Source organism: Panthera tigris, chromosome C1 (genome assembly GCF_018350195.1).
Source record: "Panthera tigris isolate Pti1 chromosome C1, P.tigris_Pti1_mat1.1, whole genome shotgun sequence".
NCBI lineage: Eukaryota > Metazoa > Chordata > Mammalia > Carnivora > Felidae > Panthera > Panthera tigris.
Window position 1 is genome coordinate 173,203,377 of NC_056667.1, and position 25,031 is coordinate 173,228,407.

At 34.2% G+C, this 25,031-nt stretch overlaps 1 protein-coding gene across 1 annotated transcript in view; it reads right to left on the reverse strand.

The window, feature by feature from the left end:
* Nucleotides 1-25,031, reverse strand: part of TFPI (tissue factor pathway inhibitor) — a gene marked incomplete at its 3' end in the record, with an annotated part of 102,209 nt that overhangs the window by 26,228 nt on the left and 50,950 nt on the right. The window contains exons 7-8 of the mRNA XM_015543209.2: nucleotides 11,790-11,912; nucleotides 4,649-4,846 (exon numbers count right to left, since the gene is read on the reverse strand). Coding sequence (XP_015398695.1) covers nucleotides 4,649-4,846; nucleotides 11,790-11,898 — 307 coding nt within the window. The remainder of the gene's footprint in view (nucleotides 1-4,648; nucleotides 4,847-11,789; nucleotides 11,913-25,031) is intronic.

Genomic DNA, 25,031 nt, shown 5'->3' on the forward strand with positions numbered 1-25,031 from the left:
ATGAAAAGCCCCATGAAAAGTCACTACTAGCCCAACCAATAAAATAGTAATTAATATAGACAGCATACTTTCTAGAGCCTTTAAACCTGTTTGAGGAATTGATGAAATTCTATGAAATTAAATATACCTATTTTAACTTTGCTGTAGAGGCTGACTGGTTATAAAGTTAATGAGAATTTGATATCTTTCATCTACTTCTGTAATTTCCAACACTACAATGTGCCTATTTTCCCAAAAATAGCAATCAAAGATAATGTTGTGGGAAAAAAAGCAACTAACCCAAAAGACAAAACATCTTGAAAGCCATGTATCTAAAGCCATTTTGCAAACTTTTTATTTTTTAAAACCTATTAACTTTGTTTCCATGCCTCTATTACATAGGTAAAAACAACAAACAAAAGTATCCATATTTGAAAACAACTAACAAAGCAACTTTACATGCACAAGGAGAGCTGTGCATACATATCCAACTAAACACATTCATAGTTCCTGAAACGTTTGGCTTGCCCTGTTCTCAGGCTTGGTAGTTCACAAGCTATAGTTGTCATTGGTCTTCCCTCATAATACAGAATTTCACCTTTCAAGCCGTACTACACAATGTATGTCATATGTTTTATGTGCACCATACTTATACCATCTTCCCTTTCCCTAGGAAAAACACTTAAAAATTGGTATGAATTTCTGTAATGAAACATCTAATAGCATTCTGTCAATAATTTATGCTTAAGTAATTACATATTAAACAAAAACCAACAATTTCTTAAAATAGTCACATTGATCTTAGTTAATTGTAAAATAATTAAGTTCTCTGCATAAAGAGGACCACTTTTGAGAGATTTCACTGGCTGCTTCTATAGTATTCATACCTTATCATGTCAACTAAGCAGCATGTTTTACACATGAGTAAAAATTGAAACTACTTATGAGCATAATGAAAAAAATATATAATTTTGTAGACAGAGACATGAGCAGGCACGGCAGGATAAAATGACAACATGTTGATGTCGTTATTTTCTAATGTTTCCAAGTGCTTTCAAGCCTACAGTCACATTATTTACTGGAAAGGATCTTTCCCTTGAACAAGTAATGTAAATATTTGTGTAAGTAGCATTAATGATTTGTCTATGTGATTATCACATCCTCAATGTGCACAGGAAGAAACAGAATTTCAGAGAGTAACAAGTAACATTCAGGCTGAAACGAAGCAAAGCTTTTATCATGTTTATTACTTTTTCTTTATTAAACTGTTATTCTATTTATAAAAATAATATGTCCATCTTCATAGAAAATCAAATAACCATGGTTGTGTACTATCTGTTTCTAGACTATTTATTCTGTTCCACTGATTTCTGTACTTATTCTCACATCCTCCTCCTCAATTTTTGCAGCTGTACTATAACTCTTGAAATCAGATAAAATTCTCCAAACTTGCTCTTCTATTCAGAATTGTTTTGCCATTTTAGGTCTTTTGTATTGCATATCAATTTTAGAGTTGACTAATTAATGTACAAACAAAAATGTGCTGGAATTTAATTGGAATAGGATAGAATTTCCAGATCCATTTGGGGAGAATTTATATCCTAACAACAATGAGTCTTTCAATCTCTTAATAGGTTTTCTATCTCTGTTTATTAAAGTCTTCTTTATTTGCCAATGACTTTTTAACAATGTTTTATAGATCTCATTGTACATGTTGTGCACTTTTGAATTTATATCCACCCCTAAGAACTTCATGTTCCATTATTTTAAATGGAATTGTCCTTTTAAAAATTTTGTCTAATTTTCTATTTGTTCATTGCCAGTATATGTGTATATAAATATTTACACTGTCCTTTCATCCAGTGAGATACCTAAAATCTTCTGCAAGTTCTTATAATTGTTCATCAATATGTTTGGGTTTTCTCCCAGTTATATGAGAACTCTGGGAGTTGTCCCTCTTACAAATCACTATAATTATTTTCTCAAACTTAAGGAATTTCATCAAATGCATGCAGTTGTGTTATTCAGTGACAAATTCAAAGGAACCCTTATCCAGACTTTTTACCTTTTTCTCCACATATGTCCATTGTCTCCAACATATTATGCCTCAGATCCCAGTCACCTCAATCCCCAATCTCCAATTCCTTATTCTCTACCAGGGAGACCACCATGCTGTGTTTGGACTCCCCTCCATTGACTGTGGTTCGGAAGCACGTTCATGCAGAAAGCTGAGAGAAGGCAGGCCTCACCTCACGTGCCCCTTCTCTCAAAGATCGCAAGCCTGCACTGCCTTTTTTGTTTTAATTTTGTTTAATGTTTATTTATTTTTGAGGGAAAGACAGAGCATGAGCTGGGAAGGGGCAGAAAGAGAGGAGACACAGAATCTGAAGCAGGCTCCAGGCTCTGAGCTGTCATCAAAGAGCCTGACATGGGGCTCGAACCCATGAGCCATGAGATCATGACCTGAGCTGAAGTCAGACACTCAACTGACTGAGCCAGCCAGACACCCCTGCACTGCCTTTTGATCAATGTCTGCAAACAGTTGCTTCATATATTTTGTCCACTTTTCTAGTCATTTGTATTATGAGAGAAAATTCAGTTCCAGCTACTCCATCATAGCTGAAGATGAAATTGCTCCTTTGATGATTTTTTTAAAAGTCTAGCAATGCTTTTTCTATATGCCAGCTATATCCTTAACAGTAGCTTTCTATATAAAATGCTCAGGTATTCAAACAATAAAACATAAGTGGCTTTTGAAGATATAATAAGGATATGGAAGCAAGAGACTCGTATTTATACATTAGGTATATAAACAGATAATAATGTTTTAGAAGATATAAGCAAGACAGTCAGTGAAGAACCAAATGATTATGTTTGATTAATTCCTAAAGAAAAGGGTAACCTTTGCACAATGGTGAAATAAACGATTTGTGAATTGTAAAAAAGAAACAAGTATGTATTTCAGGAAAGAGGCCAGGTGATGAAAATGTGTTGGCTGCTAAACGAAAAAGTGAGAATTACAAAGAATGAAGCAACCAGGACTCTGAGCCAAGGTGCTGAGCCTGAGTGATATTCAACTCAACACAGAAGGATACTTGGCCCAGTATGGAAGAGAAAGAGGTATAATGAATGGAAAACGACCCGGCAATCACAAAAACCAAAGGCACTACAGAGGATCACTGAACTGCTTAATCTGTGTTAGTAACATTTCCAGCACATCTATGGAGAAGAAAGAAGGAAATAAGTGCTCTGAGGTCAAGGAAATACATTCGCATCAATCCTTTTCTGTCAGTTATGGAACATACAACAAAGCACCCCACAGAGTCACAGAGGAGAGAAGTTCTCTCTTTTCACCACACTGACATTTTCCCACAGGCAAGAGCATCATGATGCCAAGGCTGTTTTGTGAAAGCTATTCTGGAAAACATTATCAAAGTGAAAATGCACAGCTGCCTGTTTTGCGAAAAAGCGAAAAAGCAAGGCACCTAGCGTTACTAACTAAAGATATCGTCTCTATAGCACTACAGTTTCACTCAACGAGCTAAGAACACACTGTGGGGAAATTTGGGGCTACAAACTGGGGAAATAAACATAATTCAGCTTCTTCTATCCTTCAAATAGCCCACAATTCAGAAGAATAAAACAGAGACAAAAGCATTCAAAATGTGACCAGAAGTGATTTGGGATCTATCACAATGAGATGAGATGAAACCACATTATAGTTTGTAAAATTCAGGAAACAATGTTGTTTTAATAGGATTAAAGCAAAATAAAAGTGTTCAATAAACCTTAACAATATAATATATACTTTTAAGCATTATTACTTAGTAAAAATATGAAAAGTTGAGCTCAGTAAAATCTACAGGGGTCAGTAAGTATAGTATTTTCTACAATATTCCAAGGTCCCAGAGAAAATGACTTAATTTTCATATATATATATTTCTTCTTTTTTTAATTATTATTATTATTATTATTATTATTATTTTTGAGAGAGAGAGAGAGTAGGAGAGGAGCAGAGAGAGAGAGAGAGAGAGAGAGAGAGAGAAAATCCCAAGCAGGCTCCTCACTGCCAGTGCAGAGCCCAGTTCGGTGCTTGAACTTACAAACTATGAGATCATGACCTGAGCCAAAATCAAGAGTCAGATGTTTAACTGACTGAGCCACCCAGATGCCCCTATTTCTGCTTTCTGATGCAGTTTAGAATTTTCTCATTAGTAGCCACTGAGAGCCTCAAAGTGGATTCTCAGATTCATTATTTTGACAGGAATAGCTATAAGATCACTGTACTGATAAGGAAAGACTAAGTCAGTGTGACTAACAGTTTCTTTCCTGCCAACTCACAGCTGCCCAGGAAGACTGAATTATACTCACTTCATTGCAGATATAAAATCAGTGAACTTAAAGGTTTTTCTTCTTTATTATGGAGAAATAAATATAGGATAATAAGTGGGGCTTAATATAACTTATGATAACTGATATAAACAATGAAAAATGATATTTGCACAGGAATGCCAAAAATGTGAACAAAATGTTCCTTGGAATGTTAAAATAGTTTAACTTTTTTTTCTAAAATTATCAGATCTATGATTAGATCTAATAACCCTGAACTTTTTGAAAAAGTTAAAGGAACCTAATGGCTCTTGGGTAATAATTGTCCCCAGAAACCTACCTCCTATACATTTTTCTTCGCACTCTTCCAGGCTTTCAAAGCGATTCTGATTTCCTTCACATCCCCCATATATAAATTCTTCACATTGTTGAGTGTGAATATTGAAAAAAAATTTCGTAAGGATTGCTCTGCATGGGCCATTATCTGCTTTCAAAGCACAAAATGAATGTGCAAGTTTCAGTGGTGGTAACCCATCATCTACAAGGTAAAAATAAAAGATATATAAGCTTTCATCAACACTGCAATAATGTTCTTTATTTTCATTTCCTTTTCAGAATGTCCTAATTTTTCTGAAAAAGTACAACAGAAATAGCACAGGCTGAAGAAACCATGACAAGTTATTCAAGATTATCAAACAGGTACACAAAGTTTATAAACACACCAATGAAACAGGTTTTATCAACTATTAAAGTTTAATAGTTGATTACTGATTATTAAAGGAAAATGTAGAATAGTTTTCTAGACTCTTGTTATGGATTTGTTTAAAAATATACCAGTTGATCAATGTGGAACTGAGTAGCAATTGTAAGGTAACAAGTGTGTTGACATTAGAAATTAAATAGAGACATCTTTTTAAATTCAACAGTTTTTAAGGGCAGACATTAATATCAACTCTTTGCTCTCTAATCCACAGTTGTGCCATTTTTTACACATAACTTGTTACAAACAATAGTATATCTAGATTCATATATATGTGTACTATATCATACCATGTTAAACCATTTCCCTAATTATGAAAGTATAGGTGTTTGATATTACAAGTACATATATATCATGGTCCATTCTTTTACTTACCATGGTTGGTAACGGTATTTTAGCAATGTTGAAAAAGTTATACAACACTATCTATGTTTTAAAATAGAATGAGGCAATTATTTTGATCTTGAGTTAGAATTTTTTTCCCTCAGTATTCCGTCACTTATTTTAGTCACAGGAGAATTTCATATCTTGTGAAGGGAGTTGTACATACAGAAAACTCAATTTTTTTAATTTTAATTTTTTTTAATTTAATTTTTTTATTTTTTAAAATTTACATCCAAATTAGTTAGCATATGGTGAAACAATGATTTCAGGAGTAGAATTTTTAAATTTTATTAAGTCCAACAATAGAAGCCTAATTTTAAAGAAGTTGCATTTGCTTATAGATTTATCGGTATGATAGACATGGACAATTGTGGCTGGTACCACCAAAATAATAAAGACCAAATAATGCCATTTCATACTTCTGAGGATTGTCTATAATATATTTTCTAAGACTTTAAGTATTCACTCTGGTCACTTCTGAGGGATATTGAAACCTCAAAATGACCTAAACCAATTTGCCCTTCAGAAGGCAGCAGTATTCTGCTAAGTGAAAACTGATGAAGTCTAGGTATCTTCCCCCAAAGGGTTTTAATACACTATAAAATAATTTACATTGAAAAATATGAATGAATGTCATCATTGTAAAAATATATGCAACATTTTAAAAGCATTAAATAAAAAAAGTTTGTGGATATAAATCATCGAGAAGGAAATCAGTGTTGAATTCCTGTAATTTCAAAATTTCTGTGAATTTTTTGAAAGAGAAGATAGGCATATCATCAAAGTTAGAATAGGTAAGTTTATCTAATGTCTTCTATCCTTCAGGTTTTGTTATTTTAATGATCTATATCGAATTAATGTCTAGCTTTAGCTATATTTCAGTAATGTTAAAATTCTCTGTGATAAAATAATTGGAATATTATTTTTCATTTTCTATATGGGTCATAAAATTATAAGTATGCCCTGAAATCTTAGAAGGATTAAAAATATAGCTTTCTATGCATAAGTTATTAATATGCTGTTTCATTCACTCCATGGTAATTATTTATGAACATGTAAATTTTATCTCAACCCCTTAATGCAACTTTTATTTTTATTTATTTATTTATTTTTGGCTTATATATTTTTTTCAATATATGAAATTTATTGTCAAATTGGTTTCCATACAACACCCAGTGCTCATCCCAAAAGGTGCCCTCCTCAATACCCATCACCCACCCTCCCCTCCCTCCCACCCCCATCAACCCTCAGTTTGTTCTCAGTTTTTTAAGAGTCTCTTATGCTTTGGCTCTCTCCCACTCTAACCTCTTTTTTTTTTTTTTCCTTCCCCTCCCCCATGGGTTTCTGTTAAGTTTCTCAGGATCCACATAAGAGTGAAACCATATGGTATCTGTCTTTCTCTGTATGGCTTATTTCCCTTAGCATCACACTCTCCAGTTCCATCCACGTTGCTACAAAGGGCCATATTTCATTCTTTCTCATTGCCATGTAGTACTCCATTGTGTATATAAACCACAATTTCTTTATCCATTCATCAGTTTAATGCAACTTTTAACCATAAAAAAAATCTAAGTTTAATTTATAAAATACCATATCACCATTTTTATTTCTTTGATAATATAATTGACATTTTTTTCAATTGAAATAAATGGAGCTGACAAATTATAGAACAGTTAAGTTTTCAGATTCCAAATGTGATAAGGTAGAAAAACATAGAACAGAGATTTATTATGACATATAGATCTTCATCTACAAAAGACATATATACTTTCACACCAAACACAATTTTCATGAACTGGCTAATTACAAGTTATAATACTGGTCAAACCTTTAACTAATTTGAATTTTATGCACCTGGGCACTTGTCTGTTTTCAGCTTCCTGTGGGGTATGTGCAGTTGAAAAATATAATTTGGGTGTTTATACGATATTTTTAAGTAATTTTTACACCAATTATATAATGTCCCAAAAGCCAGTCAATCTCTATAATATATATGTAAATAGTTTACCAAATGAGTAAATAACTGTTGATTGACATATATAAATTTAAATCTCATTTCCTTTTCTTTTTAATGATGTACCTAATATTTTATGCCGATGAACTTTTTGAATATGATTGGCTTTAAAATGTGTCTAAAAAAATAAAAAAATTAAGAAATAAATAAAATGTCTCTCAAGGCATATTAAAAGTTTCTGGCATCTAATAATGTATACTTCAGAATTATAAATTTTGCTTAAATGTTCTTAGACTTCCCCAAAATTTTATTTTCTTAAATTATACACACAGGTGCTTTTTTCTATAGTTCATTATAAATGTTATATATATAAGAGCACTTATATATAATACATATACATTATATATAACAGCATTTTAGAGTTGGTAAAAGTATTTTCCATAGATAAATATGTAAACATAAAGAAAAAATGATTTGTGAAAAAATATCTTTCCCATTCATCACTGAAATTACAGTTGTCAGTTTGAGTTCAATAATAACTGAAAGCCTTTTCTGAGCGGTAGTATATTTGTGAATAATTGTAAATGCTGCTTATATTCCCTTTCTTTACTTAAAGATTTAGAATACTGTGACTGACATTCTGAACTGTTAAAAGTTGTGAGAAGCTAGAAACTTTGCCTCAAACACTCTAAGCAGTGCACTTGATTCAGAGCAGACCCACGATAAGTATCATTGCATTAGCACAATGTATTTGTGGATGCATTTTTATGTGACCGATAAAAATTTGACCTGTCAGTTCTATAAATGTCTGATCTTAGAATAGGTCTCAGGATCTCAGGAGTCACATAAATAATTTTGAGAATTAGCTAGGAATAATAAATAATATTCGGATATTTTGAAGCTTATGGCTTATATCCCATTTTTTCAGAAATTCCTATAGCGCTCCTCATATAATATTATGGTTCCTTATTCCCACGCTGATGCTACCTCAGATCTTCAGAAATCTTCACATCTTCATTGATGACTCCTCTGATTTTGACTTTTGATGTATTTGATTGTCCTATTCATCATGCCAAAACTTTTACTTTACATTTTGTCTATTAAACAAATATCGCTCCCTCAACTTGCTATTTAGTAATTATGCCACCAGGTGGCAGGCCATCACCACAAAAACGAAAGCTAGTACCATATTTGTGCCTGTAGTAGTAGTAACAGCTGTTGTTTATGAATTGTGCTCCAGACATTTTGTAATTGTATTATTTAATAATCACAACAACCTTCTGAATTAGGTATTTTTAAATACCATTTTAAAAATTATAAAATAGCACTATCGAAATTAATTGCTCAGTTCACACCATAAGTGCTGGCTTTAGAATTGACCCCCACATAGTTTTACAGCAAATATCTCACACATTCTTAACATTGAGTGATACTGTCACAGATCTGCATGACTGAGATTCCTAGATTGGCATTTAGGCCAAGGACATAGATTTAATCCTAGGATTTCCACTCAATACATTTTTTTTCTCAAATTTACTTTATAAAAACTAAAAATGTTTCAATAATGAAAGCAGGTGGTTTTACAAAACTTCCCAAAGGAAACACTAAGAATTAATTGTAAACTATATTTTATTAAGTTATTACCTAGTTCTTTATCGTTACTGTTCACATTTTAATGTATTTTTTAGATGAATCATGTATTAGAATATTGTGTTGTCCCATCAGCTTACGACCCACACTTTGCACATTGCTGACGTGGGGGAGTGATGAGGTGCACTCCCTTGAATGTGGTGCCATGCACTCCATCCAAAAGGGATGCAAGTCTGTCTTGGTTTTTATTTCTTACTTTGGATAAATCCTTTTGAAAGTTAACAATCGTGTGTTGATCATGTGTCAGACACTGCGCGGTCAGGGCGGATGTGATAGTACAAATATCAGGTGGCAGCAGACACCCTGCCCCCCCCCCCCCACAAACACACACTCTCATGTAGCATGCAGACACTGAAGACTTACTTACATAAATATTCAGGACATTCAAGGTGCTGTGTTTGTGTGTACTAAGATGCCTAAGCTTGTCTGAAGGATCAGGGAGAGCTTTCCTGAGACTTGAAACTGAGACTTGAGGAAAGTGTTAGTGACAAGGATCTGCCTAACACCATGTAACTAGAAAACACATACAGAGCAGTATAACAGGAATTTAATCTGATGCAGCCAGACAGAATTATGGTTTATATTATGTCATTTTTGTCATTGATTTCTTGTATTTTATGTCTCATAGTCTGAGGATTACAATCTCACTCTCCCTTCCCCCTGCCCTGGGATGTTGGATAGAAGGCTCATGATAATATTTGGGGATATGTCACATCCCTTTTAGAGTCCTCATTCTCCTGGAACTTGTTTGGGAGTCTAGAGTTTTAATGGAATTTACTATTTAAGAATGCAGCCATATGCTCTGACTTCTCCCTGCCACAAAATGTGCCAGGTGCTTCTACGCAGTTCATATAACAACCATATGAACATAATTATTTACATCTTTATATACAAAGATACTGGGAGTCAGAGAGTTTACATAACTCACCTAATTTTGCAAAGCCACTGAGTGACAAACCACACATGCAAACTTAGGTCTGTCTGATTCTAAATCTTATAAAGGACACCTGCTTTTCTTTAAATTCTCCCTGCTAATCTTCTCTCTCCCACTCTAAAGGAATTTTTAAAAAAATCTTGTCACTATCGTTTTTTTATTATCAAAAGGTTTATTGTTTTTCATCCTCCCCGCTGGTTAGACTGATTAAGAAAAGGTCTACTATTCCCTTGTGAGAGAAGCAATAAAACCTTATGTTTTCTTATAAGATGATAATACTCTATTCAATCAAATGGTATACTTCTATAAAAAGATGTCATGACTTTGGCACAGTGTGATAAATGGTATCTTCAAAATTGAATGGATTCTGATATGGAATCATGTTATTGAAAGATTAATTAAAAACAAAACCCCAAACCCCAAAACTGGTTAAGACTGTGCAGCTAGTCAGTTTAGTGACCTTCAAGTCTAACTTTGAGATAAAGATGTTTTCTTAGCCAGCTTGTTTTTTTCTGAATTTATCCAGAGATTTTAAACTCTGGCTTAATTATTGATGGGTTAATTCTGGCTTGTTGGCCGACTGTGGCAACAGCAACATTTTCAGGAAGCTTCTGGTGACCTGGCGTGCATTTTCTCAGGCTAACTGAGGAGATTAGATTAGGTGAATATTGGGGATCCTCTCTCCTCCCACCTCCCAAGATGGGTTGCCCGCTGTTTCCCTGTTGGGATTTTATTCTCTACATTCCTTCTCTGCTCAACTTCCAGAATATAGGAAGCTATCTCTTTTGATAAATGGGGCAAATGAAGAATTAGAGCTTATTTCATAATGCCTAAATTCTCATTTTATAAAAGCAGATTATAGTGTTTATTAAATAGTTTCATTTTTAGGAAATTTTTATAACAATTTCTTTTTTTTTTCACTGACAATAGAACAGTCTCTCCGTGAAACAGATTCTTGAGAACTTGGTCTGACTCATCACTGCTTCCCTAGGACCTACCAATCTCAGGCACATAATATATATTTATTTAGTCTTTATCAAAGGGAAATATATTGAATTAAATCACTTTAAAGAGTGGTTAGATATATGAAATAAAAATGTATTTATGGAAGTCTTTTGTACATCATAAACATTACATACGAATAGAAGCTATCACTTTGTTCATATTCTCTCACTATTACCAATGACTTGAGATTTCTATCAATGTTTTACTAATTTGCCACAAAAATATTACTTTTAAGAAAGAAATCTGTAATAACAGTCATGGTACAGTCTTCTTTTTGTTCTATTGCTGATTATTTTGTTTTTAGATACAGAGCTTCCTGAGATGAGAACTAACTTGCACTAAGCCAGATCTCCCAGTGTCCTGTGTGGTTAGGTTCTCACACTGGACTCATCTGGGAAGTTCTTATTTTGAGACTAAGGCAAGAAAAGGAGAGAATGTCTGTAGTTTCCTTTTTCTTTTCACACTTATCCCAGCCAAAGGGTGGCATCACGGTTCACAGAGGGCTGTTTCTACAGCACTTTGCTACCTGCACTTGTCCAGAGATCCTTCAGTGTTAAGATGTTATAGCCTGAAAAAAAGAGCCTTCCTTGCTAAAGTGACTTTTTTTGGTGTAAGTTTCATTTTTTTGTTGTTTGGATTTTTTTTTACATTTCACATATAAGACATTTCCCAAGAAAAATGTCACTTCTGCAAAAGCTAATTTTTCTACACAATGGAGAAAAATACATTAAATTATTGAATTAAAATTGAGAGCTTTAACTAGCTGAAAAAGACGAATGCTTCTAACATTTTACCTGTGACATCTGTATATTCCTCAGCATCCTCGGCGACAGCACTAAGAGGGGCAGAAGCACAGTTAAGCAGCAGATACACAGAAGTCCAAAAAATCTGTTCTTTCTTCATTGTAGAAATTATCTCTGAAATACAGAACCCAGATATATTTAATTAAGAGTAATGTCAAATTGTCTACAGACTGGTAGGAATCTTATGCATGCCTCCACATGTAAATTTCTATGACATTTAATGTGAATTCTCACACACTTCTGTCCACAAATTCCATGAGTCATATTTAAAACGTGTATGTGGCATTTACTACTGTAGACAGACATTCAGGACATATGTCTAACATTCAAGTACGTAGCTCATGTTTCAGCCTTGAAAATGCAAATTTAAAATGGCAGTATTTGAGAGACATGGGTAAATCCTCATCAACATGGCTAAGTATGTATTAAGATCCATTTTCATATGCGATTTTATCTGCATCAGTTCTAATGCAAGAATATTTGCTACCCTTCTTTCTCAGCCAGAATTAATTACATTTTAATATTTTGTACATTCTTCTGTTATTTCACTAATGCAGGCAACGTTAAATTCCTGATTTCACTTTCCCTTTGTTTCAGTACTTCTTTTATTTATTTATTTAAAAAATTTTTAAAAAATATTATTTTTTAAACGGGGGAGGGTCAGAGAGAGGGGGAGACACAGAATCTGAAACAGGCTCCAGGCTCTGAGCTGTCAGCACAGAGCCCGACGTGGGGCTTGAACTCACAAACCGCGAGATCACGACCTGAGCCGAAGTCAGACGCTTAACCGACTGAGCCACCCAGCGCCCCCAGTACTTCTTTTAAAAAAAAGAAAGGCATTTTACAAATTTTTGTCTTTGTTTCCTTTAAAATAGATTTGTTTTTATAACCAATTTCCGAACCAGGTTTTCTATGAGAGAGCAAACAGAACTGCAGACAAAATACATGTCTAGCATTCTATTGAGTCCTTTACCTCAGTTCGTCCACCCTCGTTTTAGGCAGTTATTATCTGATTCAAAAGAGTTTAACAGAAAAGTGACTTTAAGTGATAAACCAACACATTTACACTCTGAGGGAAATAGATTTCAGCAGGAAAGTGAGACTTCCTCTTTCAAAATGATTTAGAGATCCACAGTAAAAACTAATGGAAAACCACACTGAAATTTTTTTAAAGGTTCTGTCTCCTTTGGATTCAAAGGTGGAAGGAAATGTGTTCATGCAGCACAGGAAGAGAAAAAGAAAGAACATAGGCACATGTTCAGCCACTGAGGATGTTATCAACGTCAGGAAAGAAAACAAAATCTTATCAGTAAATAGTCACAAATGCAGGAATGGATATTCCATCTAAAACAATTTAGAGAATTCTGTGTTTACGCCTGTAACAAATCATAGCTGCAATACACGCCATTAAGGTGTTTGTAGCTTTGTAATAAGTAATAAATAGTCCCCCTTTGCTTTAAGCATCATAAAAATTACTAGTGAAATGTACAACCTGTTTTCTCACAACACTTTGTAAATGTTAACATACACTTGATTTTTAGTCAATAGCAGTGTTACGTACCTTCTATATCATATCATAAACTATTCGAATCCACAAATAGGTATGTATATATATATGCATAATATATATATTATATATATATTATATATATATATAAGATATATAATTTTGAAGAGTCTATCAGCTCAATTTCGAGTCTTTCAAGGACTCTTCTATTTCTATTAGTTTCTTTGAGATATACAACCTTGTTATATCTTGATTGTAAAATATAGCATGTTTTCCTGTCCCATGGTTTAGGGAGCAGGCTGAGGTTGGGTGCTTGAAGAACTTGATGAGAATTTGGGCTTCAAACTCATCAAATTATTCTCTTTAAAATATTGGCCTAGAGTGTTGCCTAATTTTAGTGGTTTTAGACTTTCCTTAGTTGTAAGAAACACAAGGCAGCTCAGACAGTTTAGGTCAGAAGGCCATCAGCTTATTCATTCTAGAGAAGGTAGAATAATCTAGGATCAGAAAGGAAGGTTTGTGGCTGGATCTGAGAGTCGGGGAGCTGAATACCGCCAGGAGTCGCTCATTACTACTGCACTCCTTAGACAAGCTTTATTCCCCCTCAGTGCAGCCCAGTCTTCTCTACATAGTAGGATGCACCGCACTGATATTTTAAACCTTAAAACATTCTTCCATGAAAACAATGTGACTGCTTCTCTTTATGGACTAGTTTCAAATAGCTTAAGAATAGCACTGATGGTTTCAATTTGGAAGAATTGAAACTTTTGGACCAGTACATTTGAGGTGACAAGCTGTTGGGAGACTGGAATCGATTTGGGGAAGCTGAAATGGACTTGTTTCAGGTTTGGAAAATAGGAAAATGTAGTAACCTTGCAAATCTTAACATAAGTGTATGGGTCTTAGGGTGGACAAGTGTAGCTCCAAGAAGGAGCGGATTGTTGCTTCCAGAAGAAAGGAAGGGTGTCGGACAGCTAAAACTATAAGAATGCCCTGCAGCGAACTACAGCTAATTAATGACACACAGAGTTTGAAATCAGGTTAGCAGATTACCAGTCCATTCCTCTTTCTTCTCCACAATGTTGCCCCTGAAGAGTGGCCAAAAGCACTCAGCCTTCCAGAGCAAAAGACTGATTTGGGCACACCACTGAAAAAATACTATAATTTGTTATGACACTGGTAAAGCTGTAATTTGTGGAGATCACTTAGAGTGAACTGACTTAATTACATATCATTGTAATTGATTTCTTTTTAAAACTTCCAAAAGCATCACTAACTTACATTGCAAAACGGTAAACAAGACAGCAAACCCAAACTGAAGCTATACATCGGTTAACTCACTATACCTTTCTGCATTCTACTTTCTTGAATATCTGGCCCCATTAAAAATATCTACTACCCAACCTGGTATCGTACAGAAAGATTGACTCAAAGGAGTTCAAAGACCTGAATGTGAAATATAAAACATTAAATCTTAAAAAAGAAACATAGGATAATATGTTCATGACAAGGTTGGCAAAGATTTCTGAATCAGGACATAGCACCAATTATAAAATAAAATACTCTTAATTACATTTCATTAAAATCAAGATTTTCTGCTCATCAAGATAAGCACCATTAAGACACTGAAAAGGAAGTTGTGAGAAAGTGTTTGAAACTCATGTATCTGAAGATTATACATTGAAAATGTATAAGGAATTAAAAATAAATAATCCAATTAAAAATGGGTTAAAGATTGAATAGGCACTTCTCAAAAAATTATATGCAAATGGAAAATAAGCATATTAAAAAATGCTCAACATAGTCATCAGAAAAATTAAAATTAGCACTATTGTGAGAGAGTACAACTAAAATTAATAAAAGCTGACAACATAAAGTGTTAATGAGCATTTGGACCTTCACTATTGTTGGTGGGATTATGCTATCATCTGAATTATTAGCGTTCCCCAAATTCTTATATAGAATCTTAACTCCCAAATGTGATGGTATTAGGAGGTAGGGCCTTTCAGAGGTGATTAGGTCTTAAGGGATAAGGTTCATGCTCTTATAAAAGAGACCCCACAAATACTCCTCATCCTTTTCACTATCTGAGGACACAGCAAGAAGGTGCCAGCTATGAACCAGAAGGAGGACCCTCAGTCTTACCAAGTCCCCTTTAATTTTTAATTATATAGCAAGAATATATTACATAAAGGTGTTATGTTAGTGACTAGTTGTGCATGATAATATGTTAGACACTAAGAGAGACTTAAAAATCTAGAGGAAGCCTTGAATTTACATGTAACCAACAGAGTTAAATAAATATACAATGTTAATAACAATGCCTAGATAAATTGTCAGCATATCTTTGTAGATGCCAGGTACATAGTAGTGGACAATAAATTCATGTTAAATTATTTAACTTGAATAAAAATAGTATTTATCTTTTGGGGGCCAAAATTTAAAACTCCTATACTTAGCTCTGCCAACAGCCTGTTAAGTAACCTTTGGAAATAAATTTATATTTTTAAACCTGATTTATAAAACACATGACTTTTGCTACATTGTCCTTAAATTCCATTTAAGTTCTAAAAATTTATGCATTTTAATGAACACATTTTACACACTTCACAGAATAATCTATAGTTAGTATAGTTTACGTTTTCTATTTTTTACTTTAGTGCTAATTTGCAGCATCAATTTTATCCTTTTAGGTCAAGATGTGTTCTCAGAATATGAGTTAGGCAACGTGTTATTAGTTGTTACATAAATATGTCAGAATTAAAAAACTTATAAAGGTTTCTCAACTGTAGGACTTTCATAGGATCCTTATTATGGTAATGTACAATTGTATTTTCTATGGGAGAATATAGTAAATGCATTTCCAAATTTATATGGGACTACTGTCCCATAAAATATTTTGGGGAAATACTTTGACAAATAATGTTACATTTAAGGAAAAGTCAGTAGATTTTCTGAACCAGAAAAATATTAAAAAGCACGATGTGATCTGTGCTTTAATAAAATCCAGCATATATGGAAACATGTCAAAAGGGCAAAGTTTAAGGAATTAACAGCTAGAATGTTGCAGAAGATCAGATTGAAATTATGAACAGGGAGTTGTCAGTGGAACCACAAAGAAAAGGGCAGGTAGGAGAGACTTTTTAAGTATTGATAAAACTGAGTGAGTAAATGCAGGATATGAAGGGCAGATAATTCAAGCACATCCTGAGTAAACTGTTGTGTAATTATAGAAATAGGGAAATTAATGTAAGTATTGGTGTGCATATCAGGGATGAATTCAGACTGGACAGATTGTATGTGAAGGTTATGTCTTCTAAGTGGGCCTGTATAAAGGCAATTAAAAATATAAGACAGGAGCTGGGAAATGTTTCCCTATACCATCATCATCATCGTGAGGTAGGGTCATTTCACCAAGGGAAAGGGTGCCCAATAAGTCATTTCCAGCTCCCCTTCAATTTTATTTTCTGTCTTTCCTGTAATTGCTTGGCTTTATGGACACTACCTACTAATCCATTGGCCTCACTGAAACTGCTAATTCTTGAACAAACCATACAATTTCTAGGTTTAAGACTTTGAAACTACAATTTTTTTAAGTTAATTAATTTATTTGAGAGAAGGATGGGAGAGGGGAAAGCAGAGAGAGAGAATCCCAAGCAGGCTCCATGCTCAGTGGGGAGCCCAAAGCAGGGCTCCATCCCATGACCCTGGGATCATGACCTGAGCTGAAATCAAGAGTCATGCAACCAACTTAGCCACCCAGAAACCCCCAAAGCCACTATTTCTTGTCATGGGAATACACTTTTCCGAGATACTGGATTAGCAAACTCCCTTCTTTTAGTTGGTACCCTTTCCAGATATCTTCTCCTCCAAGAGATTTTCTTAGAGCACCATATTTAAAAAGTAACCAGCACCAGTACCTCATCATTCTCTATCCCAATAACCTGGTTTTTCTTTTTTAAGCTTCTTTGTCTCTTCATTACTGAACTGTAGAAGTTCTGTACCTATTATGGACATAAATTCTTTGCCAAACATATACATTATAAATATTTTATCTTGGTTTATGGCTTAGCTCTTCATTTTCATATAAGTATCTTGAGCACCAATTTTTATTTTTAATACATTTGATTTTTAAAAATAATCCAATAGTTCAGTAACTATTAGTGTATCTATAGAGTTGTACAAACACTGCCCCCATCAGTTTTAGAATATTTTCATCAACCTATAAGGAAACTCCATACCCTTCAGCCATTACCTCCTCCCTTCCCAGTTTCCCCATTCCACATCTCTAGGTAACCATTAATCTAATTTCTGTCTCTATATATCACCTAACTCTAGATATTTCATATAAATGGAATAATACACTAAATGGCCTTTTGTGTCTGGCTTCTTTAATTTAGCGTAATGTTTTCAAGGTTCATCCGTGCTATAGCATATAGCAGGATTTCATTTCTTTATATTGCTGAAAATATTTGATTGTATAGACATACCATAATTTATCGATTTATCAGTCAATGAGCATTTGTGTTGTTTCCACTTTTGGGCTATTATGAATAACATTATGAACACTTGTGTACAAGTTTCTGTGCAGACATACGTTTTCATTTCTCTTGGGTATATAACTAGGGGTGGAATTGCTGGATCATACGGTAATTTTGTTTAATCTTTTAAGGAACTGCCAAATCAGCTGCACCATTTCACATTCCTACTAGTTATGTCTTGCTTTGTTTTTTGAATAACGCTTATCATCACTTATATATTTATTTGTATACATGTTTACTGCCTTGAACAGTAAAGCATTTTCCATTGTGAGCATAGACACTTTATGCAACTTTCACATTCTATGTTTGATACCCAAAAAATGACAAAGTAATACTTGATAAATAAGTGAATTAATTTGGGTATACTTTGTGAGCTAAAATTAGGGTACAGTATCCATCTCTGGATATATCCATGCAGTTTTATTTATTTCCACCACTCCCACACACAAAAAATAATAAATAGGGGTTAGCAGCAAATGTGATAGAGTGGTCATTCATCCATATTTCTTTTTCTAAATGTATTGTCTTTTTTAAATTGCATACTCTACTTTTCCGGAAGTATGAAATATTTCAGTTGAAAAATTTGTATAAAAGGAAATTTTTAAAGGAAAATATAACATGAATAGACTAGATTTCATGTTTATAAAATTTTACTTAAGTGGCAGGTATTTTCCAAATCAAAGGAGGAAAAAGAGCAGTTGCTAACACCCAATCCAAAGAGATGGTAGTGTGTAGGAGGGATGCCTAAAAGTGAACTTAGAGGGGCATCTAGGTGGCTTAGTCAGTTAAGCGCCTGACTCTTGATTTCAGCTCATGTTATGATCTCACGATTCCTGAGGTCAAGCCTCATGTTGCACTGTCAATGTGAAACTTGCTTAGGACTCTTTCTCTCCCTCTGTCTCTGCCCCTCCCCCCGCTCTTTCTCTCTCTGTGAAAATAAACAAATAAACATTTTTAAAAAGTGTACTTAGAAAAGAGATAATTAGGTGAAAGAAATGTGTTATTTGTTGTTTCGCTATTATGATATTAATATTCTTGAGAGATTATGTGCAAGAAAGGGAAGTAGTCAGTATAAATCTAGGAAGTGAGGAGCCAAAAATGGAAAGGAAAAGGGAAGAACCTTGAGATTTTTACTTGTTGAGGATATAAGCTTATCTATGAACTTTCTATCAACTACAATCCTTTTAAAAAATATGGGGCACCTGGGCGGTTCAGTTGAGCATCAGACTCTTGATTTAGGCTCAGGTCATGATCCCAGGGTCATGGGATTGAGCCTTATTTTGGGCTCCACACTAAGCATGGAGCCTGCTTAAGATTCTCTCTCCTTCTGTCCTCACCCCCCCAAAAAATAATCTTATTCTACATGAAATATTATACCCATCTTAAGAAAACTGAGGCTCAAAAAAGAAGTATGATTTTTCCAAATAGAATGAGACAGCTAATATTTGCATCCCTGTTTCTGTAACTCCAGAGTTCATGGTCATATCACCATACCAAGCTGTCTTCCCAAGAATTGGGGAATTCTGTCTTCAGCAATGTCTATGAAGTACCCAGCTTCTGGCTGCCTACAAGGTTATTCTGCTTGGCAATTATATCACTGTGGTAGAGATGACTATATCCCTTATGGAAACCAAGAGCCATCAAATCAATCTAAGTAATGTCCCATGCTCTGATCCCAAGTAATATCTTTCCTTCCTCCCTTCCTTCTTTTCTCTTTCTCTTCTGTTTTTCCTGCTATCCATCCTTCCTTCCTTCCTTCCTTCCTTCCTTCCTTCCTTCCTTCCTTCCTTCCTTCATTCCTTCTTTCCTTCCTCTCTCCCCATCTCCCTTCTGCCTTTTCTCTTTTTTAGGTTTGTTTAGTGGTTAACAGAAGGAGTCTGGAGTGAGACTGTGCTATGGGCTCCGTGTGTCCCCCTACAAATTCATATGGTATCTTAACCCCCCAGTAACTCAGACTGTGCTGTATTTTGAGATAAGGCCTTTAAAGACATAATTAAGGACCAATGAGATTGAGGTGGGCCCTAATCCAATATGACTGGTGTCCTTATATAAAGAGGAAACATTAGGATATGGATACACACAGAGGAAAGATGTACTACCTATAAGCCCAGAAGAGAGACCTCAAAAGAAACCACTCTTTGTTGACACCTTCATCTTGAACTTCTAGCTTTCAGAGCTGTGAGGAAATAAATTTCTATTGTTTAAGCTACCCAGTCTATGGGATATTGTTTTGGCAGCCCTGGTAAACTAGTACAGACTGTAAAACTTCACATACCAGTTTAGTCACTTATCAATTATGTGAATTTGATAATATATTTACCCCCTCTTTGCTTCTGTGTACTCATCTATAAATTGGGTATTTTACTAGAACCTACTTCACTGGATGTGAGGATTAAATGTAAAGGAATTAGAATGGTGACTGCTTCAGTAAATTTTAGTTATTATAATTTGTATAAGTAATGTTTGACATCATGTTGGGTGCACTGTAAAAAAACCGAAGCTCAATATTCATGAAGCTTATTCTTCCTTGAGAATGTTATCTCAGATTCTATGAAGGTCTAGAAAATAATTGAAAGCATAGCACTAACTTGGAAAGAGATTAGGGAGAAGCTGAGAAACATTTTTGTACTGATTTGGTTAGTATGCAAGCCAAGAATTCCTGGGCTACAAATTAGAAGATGAGCAGTACAGATCTTAAGGTAAAGTGAATATTCTAAGGATCGCAGTCAAGTGGAGCTAGAAATTTGTTGGCAATTTGGCTTTGGTGATTGGAAGAGAACTCAAAAGGAATGGCAATGGACATTGATGTGAATGAGAACTTACGGCAGGATTCAAAGAGCAAAAAGCTCACAGAGAATGGAAGACACTAAGAGTAGGCTGGAATTACAGCATTCGATTTCTAGTACATAATTTTGGGAAAGACATGAAACAATATGTAGACAGTTACAGATCTATTCTACCTTTAGTTCCGGGAATGTACTCTTTCTTGTTATCTTCTGTGATCTGTCATCTTGAAATTAATCTGGAAAAATTTCATATTGTGTAATTGTGTTGTGTATTATCAGCACGGTGCTTATATAATTTAAAGTTCCGAGCTCACATATTATTGAACTTCTTTTTTAAAGTTTTACTGTCAATTTGCAAGATCAATGCATACTTTGCTATGTCTAAAAGGGAGGAATTTCATTTTGGCTGCTTCTTTGTGGTGTATCAATGAAAGACAGGACAGACAAACCTGACAACCAGAAAAGAGGAAAAAATAGATTGAAGAATAACTCCAATTTTCTGCTCAGCAGTCGCTAACGTTGTTATCCTCTTGGTGTTTATTACTGCCATCTACTCAATTTGGCTGATCCCTTGGGGGCTACCTTTCTGCCCACTAAAATTTGGAGCCTTCTTTTATCTTTAATCTATGTGCCTCCTTGGCTCTTTCACATTTTGGGTGAGTTTGCTGCACACTATCACCAAGGATAATGAATGAAGAAATAGAGAATTAGAATAAAACTTATGGTGAGAGAAGGGGAAGATAAAAACCCTCCAGTGATTTTTAGTTTTCTATTTTCTCTGTGTGTTTTGAAGGTCATTTTTTATGAGTAGTATTTTCAATGGAAAATTCCCAAATATTCATAATGACCAGGGTCCAGAAATGTTTTTTTTTTTTTTTAACTATTTTTAATAGGCTTCCAACTCTTGTTCCTGGATGGAGAGTTTCTGAACTTGCATAATCTCAGTAAGAGAATTCAGAGCCAGACTTTTCTCAGGCAAAAAATATTTTTTTAATAAATACATTGTGGGAATGCAAATGTTTGGGTGGCTTCTCAAGAAAGGTCTAAGGCTGTGTGACTGCACATTTGCCACATAATAAATTCTAACAAGTCTGTACAGAGCCTTCTTTATCTCTTTATTAACTCCCCCCCACACCAACCCCAGGTCCACATTCTTGGAACACTGAGTCATCATTATAAGCATTATTTTGGCATCAGGATTATTTATCTATGAAAAAAGGTTAAAATTAGATAAAATGTGATGAGATTCTGGCTATAGGGAATATACACCACATTTGTTTTAAGAAATATTAGAAGTGCACGGTGCCTGGGTGGCTCAGTTGGTTAAGTGTCTGACTTCGGCTTGGGTCATGATCTCACGGTTCGTGGGTTCGAGCCCCATGTCAGGGCTATTTGCGCTGACAGCTCAGAGCCTGGAGCCTGCTTCAGATTCTTTGTCTCCCTCTGTGTCTCTGCCCCTCCCCCATTTGCGGTCTGTCTTTCAAAAATAAATAAATGTTTAAAAAGTTAAAAAAAAAGAAATATTAGAAGTGCAAAGATACAGCATTTATAAAACATCATTTTAAAATAAAGTCTTATCATTTTTTGAAGTGGTTTCTTATCTATTAGGTCACTGTATCTGGACAATAATGCTATACAGCCAATGGCACAGGTATGCTGAATTTATGTTAGAGATACATGAGTTATTTTCCAACATCACATGGCTAGTAAGTGACAGAAGCAAGACTAGATCCTCAACTTTCCCAAAGGTTCCTTAAAGTAAACAAGACTTATGGGATAGAGACTAAATACAATTCAGGAAAATATTATCCAATATGTCAATTACTTATATCTGTCTGTATTTATTTGCCTTTGAAATATTACCTTTATTGTGAATTGAAGACTATGAGCAGGCAATATCACCAAAGGAACTACAGTATAAAAACCAGTTTCTCTGGTTGCTAATCCTACAAGTATAATTGATTAACCAATGTAAGAAAATAGCTTAAAAGCAGGCATCTAGGGAGAAAATCTAAATGAAGACTCAGTCTAAAATATGAATATGAATCCCAAATAATTCTACAGCTAATTATAATTATATGCTTGAAATAACGCTCAAATAAAATAGGAGTTTGCTGTTTTCAACTTTGGTCTTTAGCCAAGATTTTTTTTTTTTTTAGATTTGTATATGTGTCTTCTGTTTCCTCTAAAATTTGGGGAAAAAAGAAAATATGATGCTTTAAAGATTTTCAGGTACCTTTTTTGCGGTTCCTTTGTGTGACTTGTTCTAATCTATTCATTCAATCTTTGGCTACTGGGTGAATTTTTGTGTCCTCTTCCCAAGTATAAGGGACCCCCCTCCCGCCAGTTTTTTTTTTTTCCCTAAGGCTTTGACCTGTGCCCTTCTTGAATGTGGTTAGCTAAGGTTTGGGTCAAAAGCCAACTTCCCATATTTATAGATAGACTAATGCAGAAATATTTACACAATAACAGAATAATCACTAATGGTGTACCTGGGTGGCTCAGTCGGTTAAGTGTCAGTTTCTTTTTATATTTATTATAAAAAATGTCAACAGAAAAGTAATGAAAGATGTATTTACAGAAATTGTTTCTATATGTATTTTGCAATTATTTGATTATAAATATTTTTCATGATACCAATTTAATTTTTTCATTCAGAAATATCTATAGTTCAGTCCTCTTTCATCATAACTTCTATGATTATAATAAGCTTATAAGTTTTAAGTAATTGGAAATTTTATTTTTTTCCCCATCTCCGCAATGGGAAAAATGCAATATTTTTTATTAATAACACCGTTTAGAAATTGTCTATTTCATTTATGTTTGATTCTATCTAGAAAAAACATAGTATTATCACTTAGTTTTCATCTAAATGATGTATCTGCACAAATGAAAAGCAAGCATTCTATGGTAGTTAATAGGGGATGGGAGTGAGAAAATTGGGGAAATGTTGTCTAAGTGTACAAATTTGCAACTAGTAGATAAAAAAATCCTGGATATCTGTTGCACAATGTAATAATTATAGACAACAATACTATTTTATAAATTTCAAAGATGTTAACAGGCAACTTAATTGTTCCCACCACAAAAAACAAGTGATAATTATGTGATGCAATGGAGATGTTAGCTAACATGGTAATAATCACATTGCAGTTTCCAAACGTATCAAATCAACATGTTATACACCTTGAACTTACACAAAGTTATATGTCAATTATATCTCAATAAATATTTTTTTTAAAATAAGGTAAGCATTCTGTTTGGTATTGTTAAGATAGTATGAGCCATAGGCAAAATATACTATGACTATGTAATACTAATTATAGTAGATTTAATAAACACCTTCATTTAAAGAGGGAGAGTATTATTGAGAGACTGATGATTTTGTGACCAACTGATCTTATTAATATTTACAAAATTAAAATGGTCTTCTTAACTGGGGAAGGTAATACATGTTCATTTCTAAGAAATCATAAAACACAGGGGCGCCTGGGTGGCTCAGTCGGTTAAGCATCCAACTTCAGCTCGGGTCATGATCTCGTGGTTCGTGAGTTTGAGACCCGCATCTGGCTCTGGGCTGATGGCTCAGAGCCTGGAGCCTGCTTCCGATTCTGTGTCTCCCTCTCTCTCTGACCCTCCCCCGTTCATGTTCTGTCTCTCCCTGTCCCAAAAATAAATAAACGTCAAAAAAAATTAAAAAAAAAAAGAAATCATAAAACATAAAGAAAAGGAGAAGAAAATCCTAGAATAGCCATCAACCTACACACTCAGAGAAAACAAAACAAAACAAAAAACACTGATGCATATGATTTCAGATATATGTGAACATGTGTGTATTAGTGTATTTACGTAAACGTGAATAATCACAGCACATATGTATTTTGGTAACCTCCTTTGTCATCGAACATGAGGATATAGGTATCTCTCTAAAATGACCTATGTAACCTCATTTAATAACTGTATAATATTTTATTTTTTATTGTTTTAGAATTTATTTTGCCAATTAGAAAATTAAGTTATCACAAACATTACAAACATCAATGTAATAAATATATTTGAAGTTTAACATTTTAAAATTTCCTTCACTATTCCTTTCTGGTACATTCACAGGCAAGGAATTATTAGGACAAAATCTTGTACATTTTTAAGAATTTGCACGTGTGTAAATTGCCATTCAGGTATATAATTCCAATATACACCTTTTTCAGGGGCTTATAAAAATGTTTATTTCTTTGTCTTTGCCTAAATGGTGTGTATGTGTGTTATGTGTGAGAGTGTATATGTGTTCCTTTAAACTTTACCAATCACTCATTTGAACTGCAATAAAAAGTGACTGTCTTTGTGGACAGTATGATGTCTGTGACCAAATTAGAGAAATATTTTACAAAGTATGAAGATG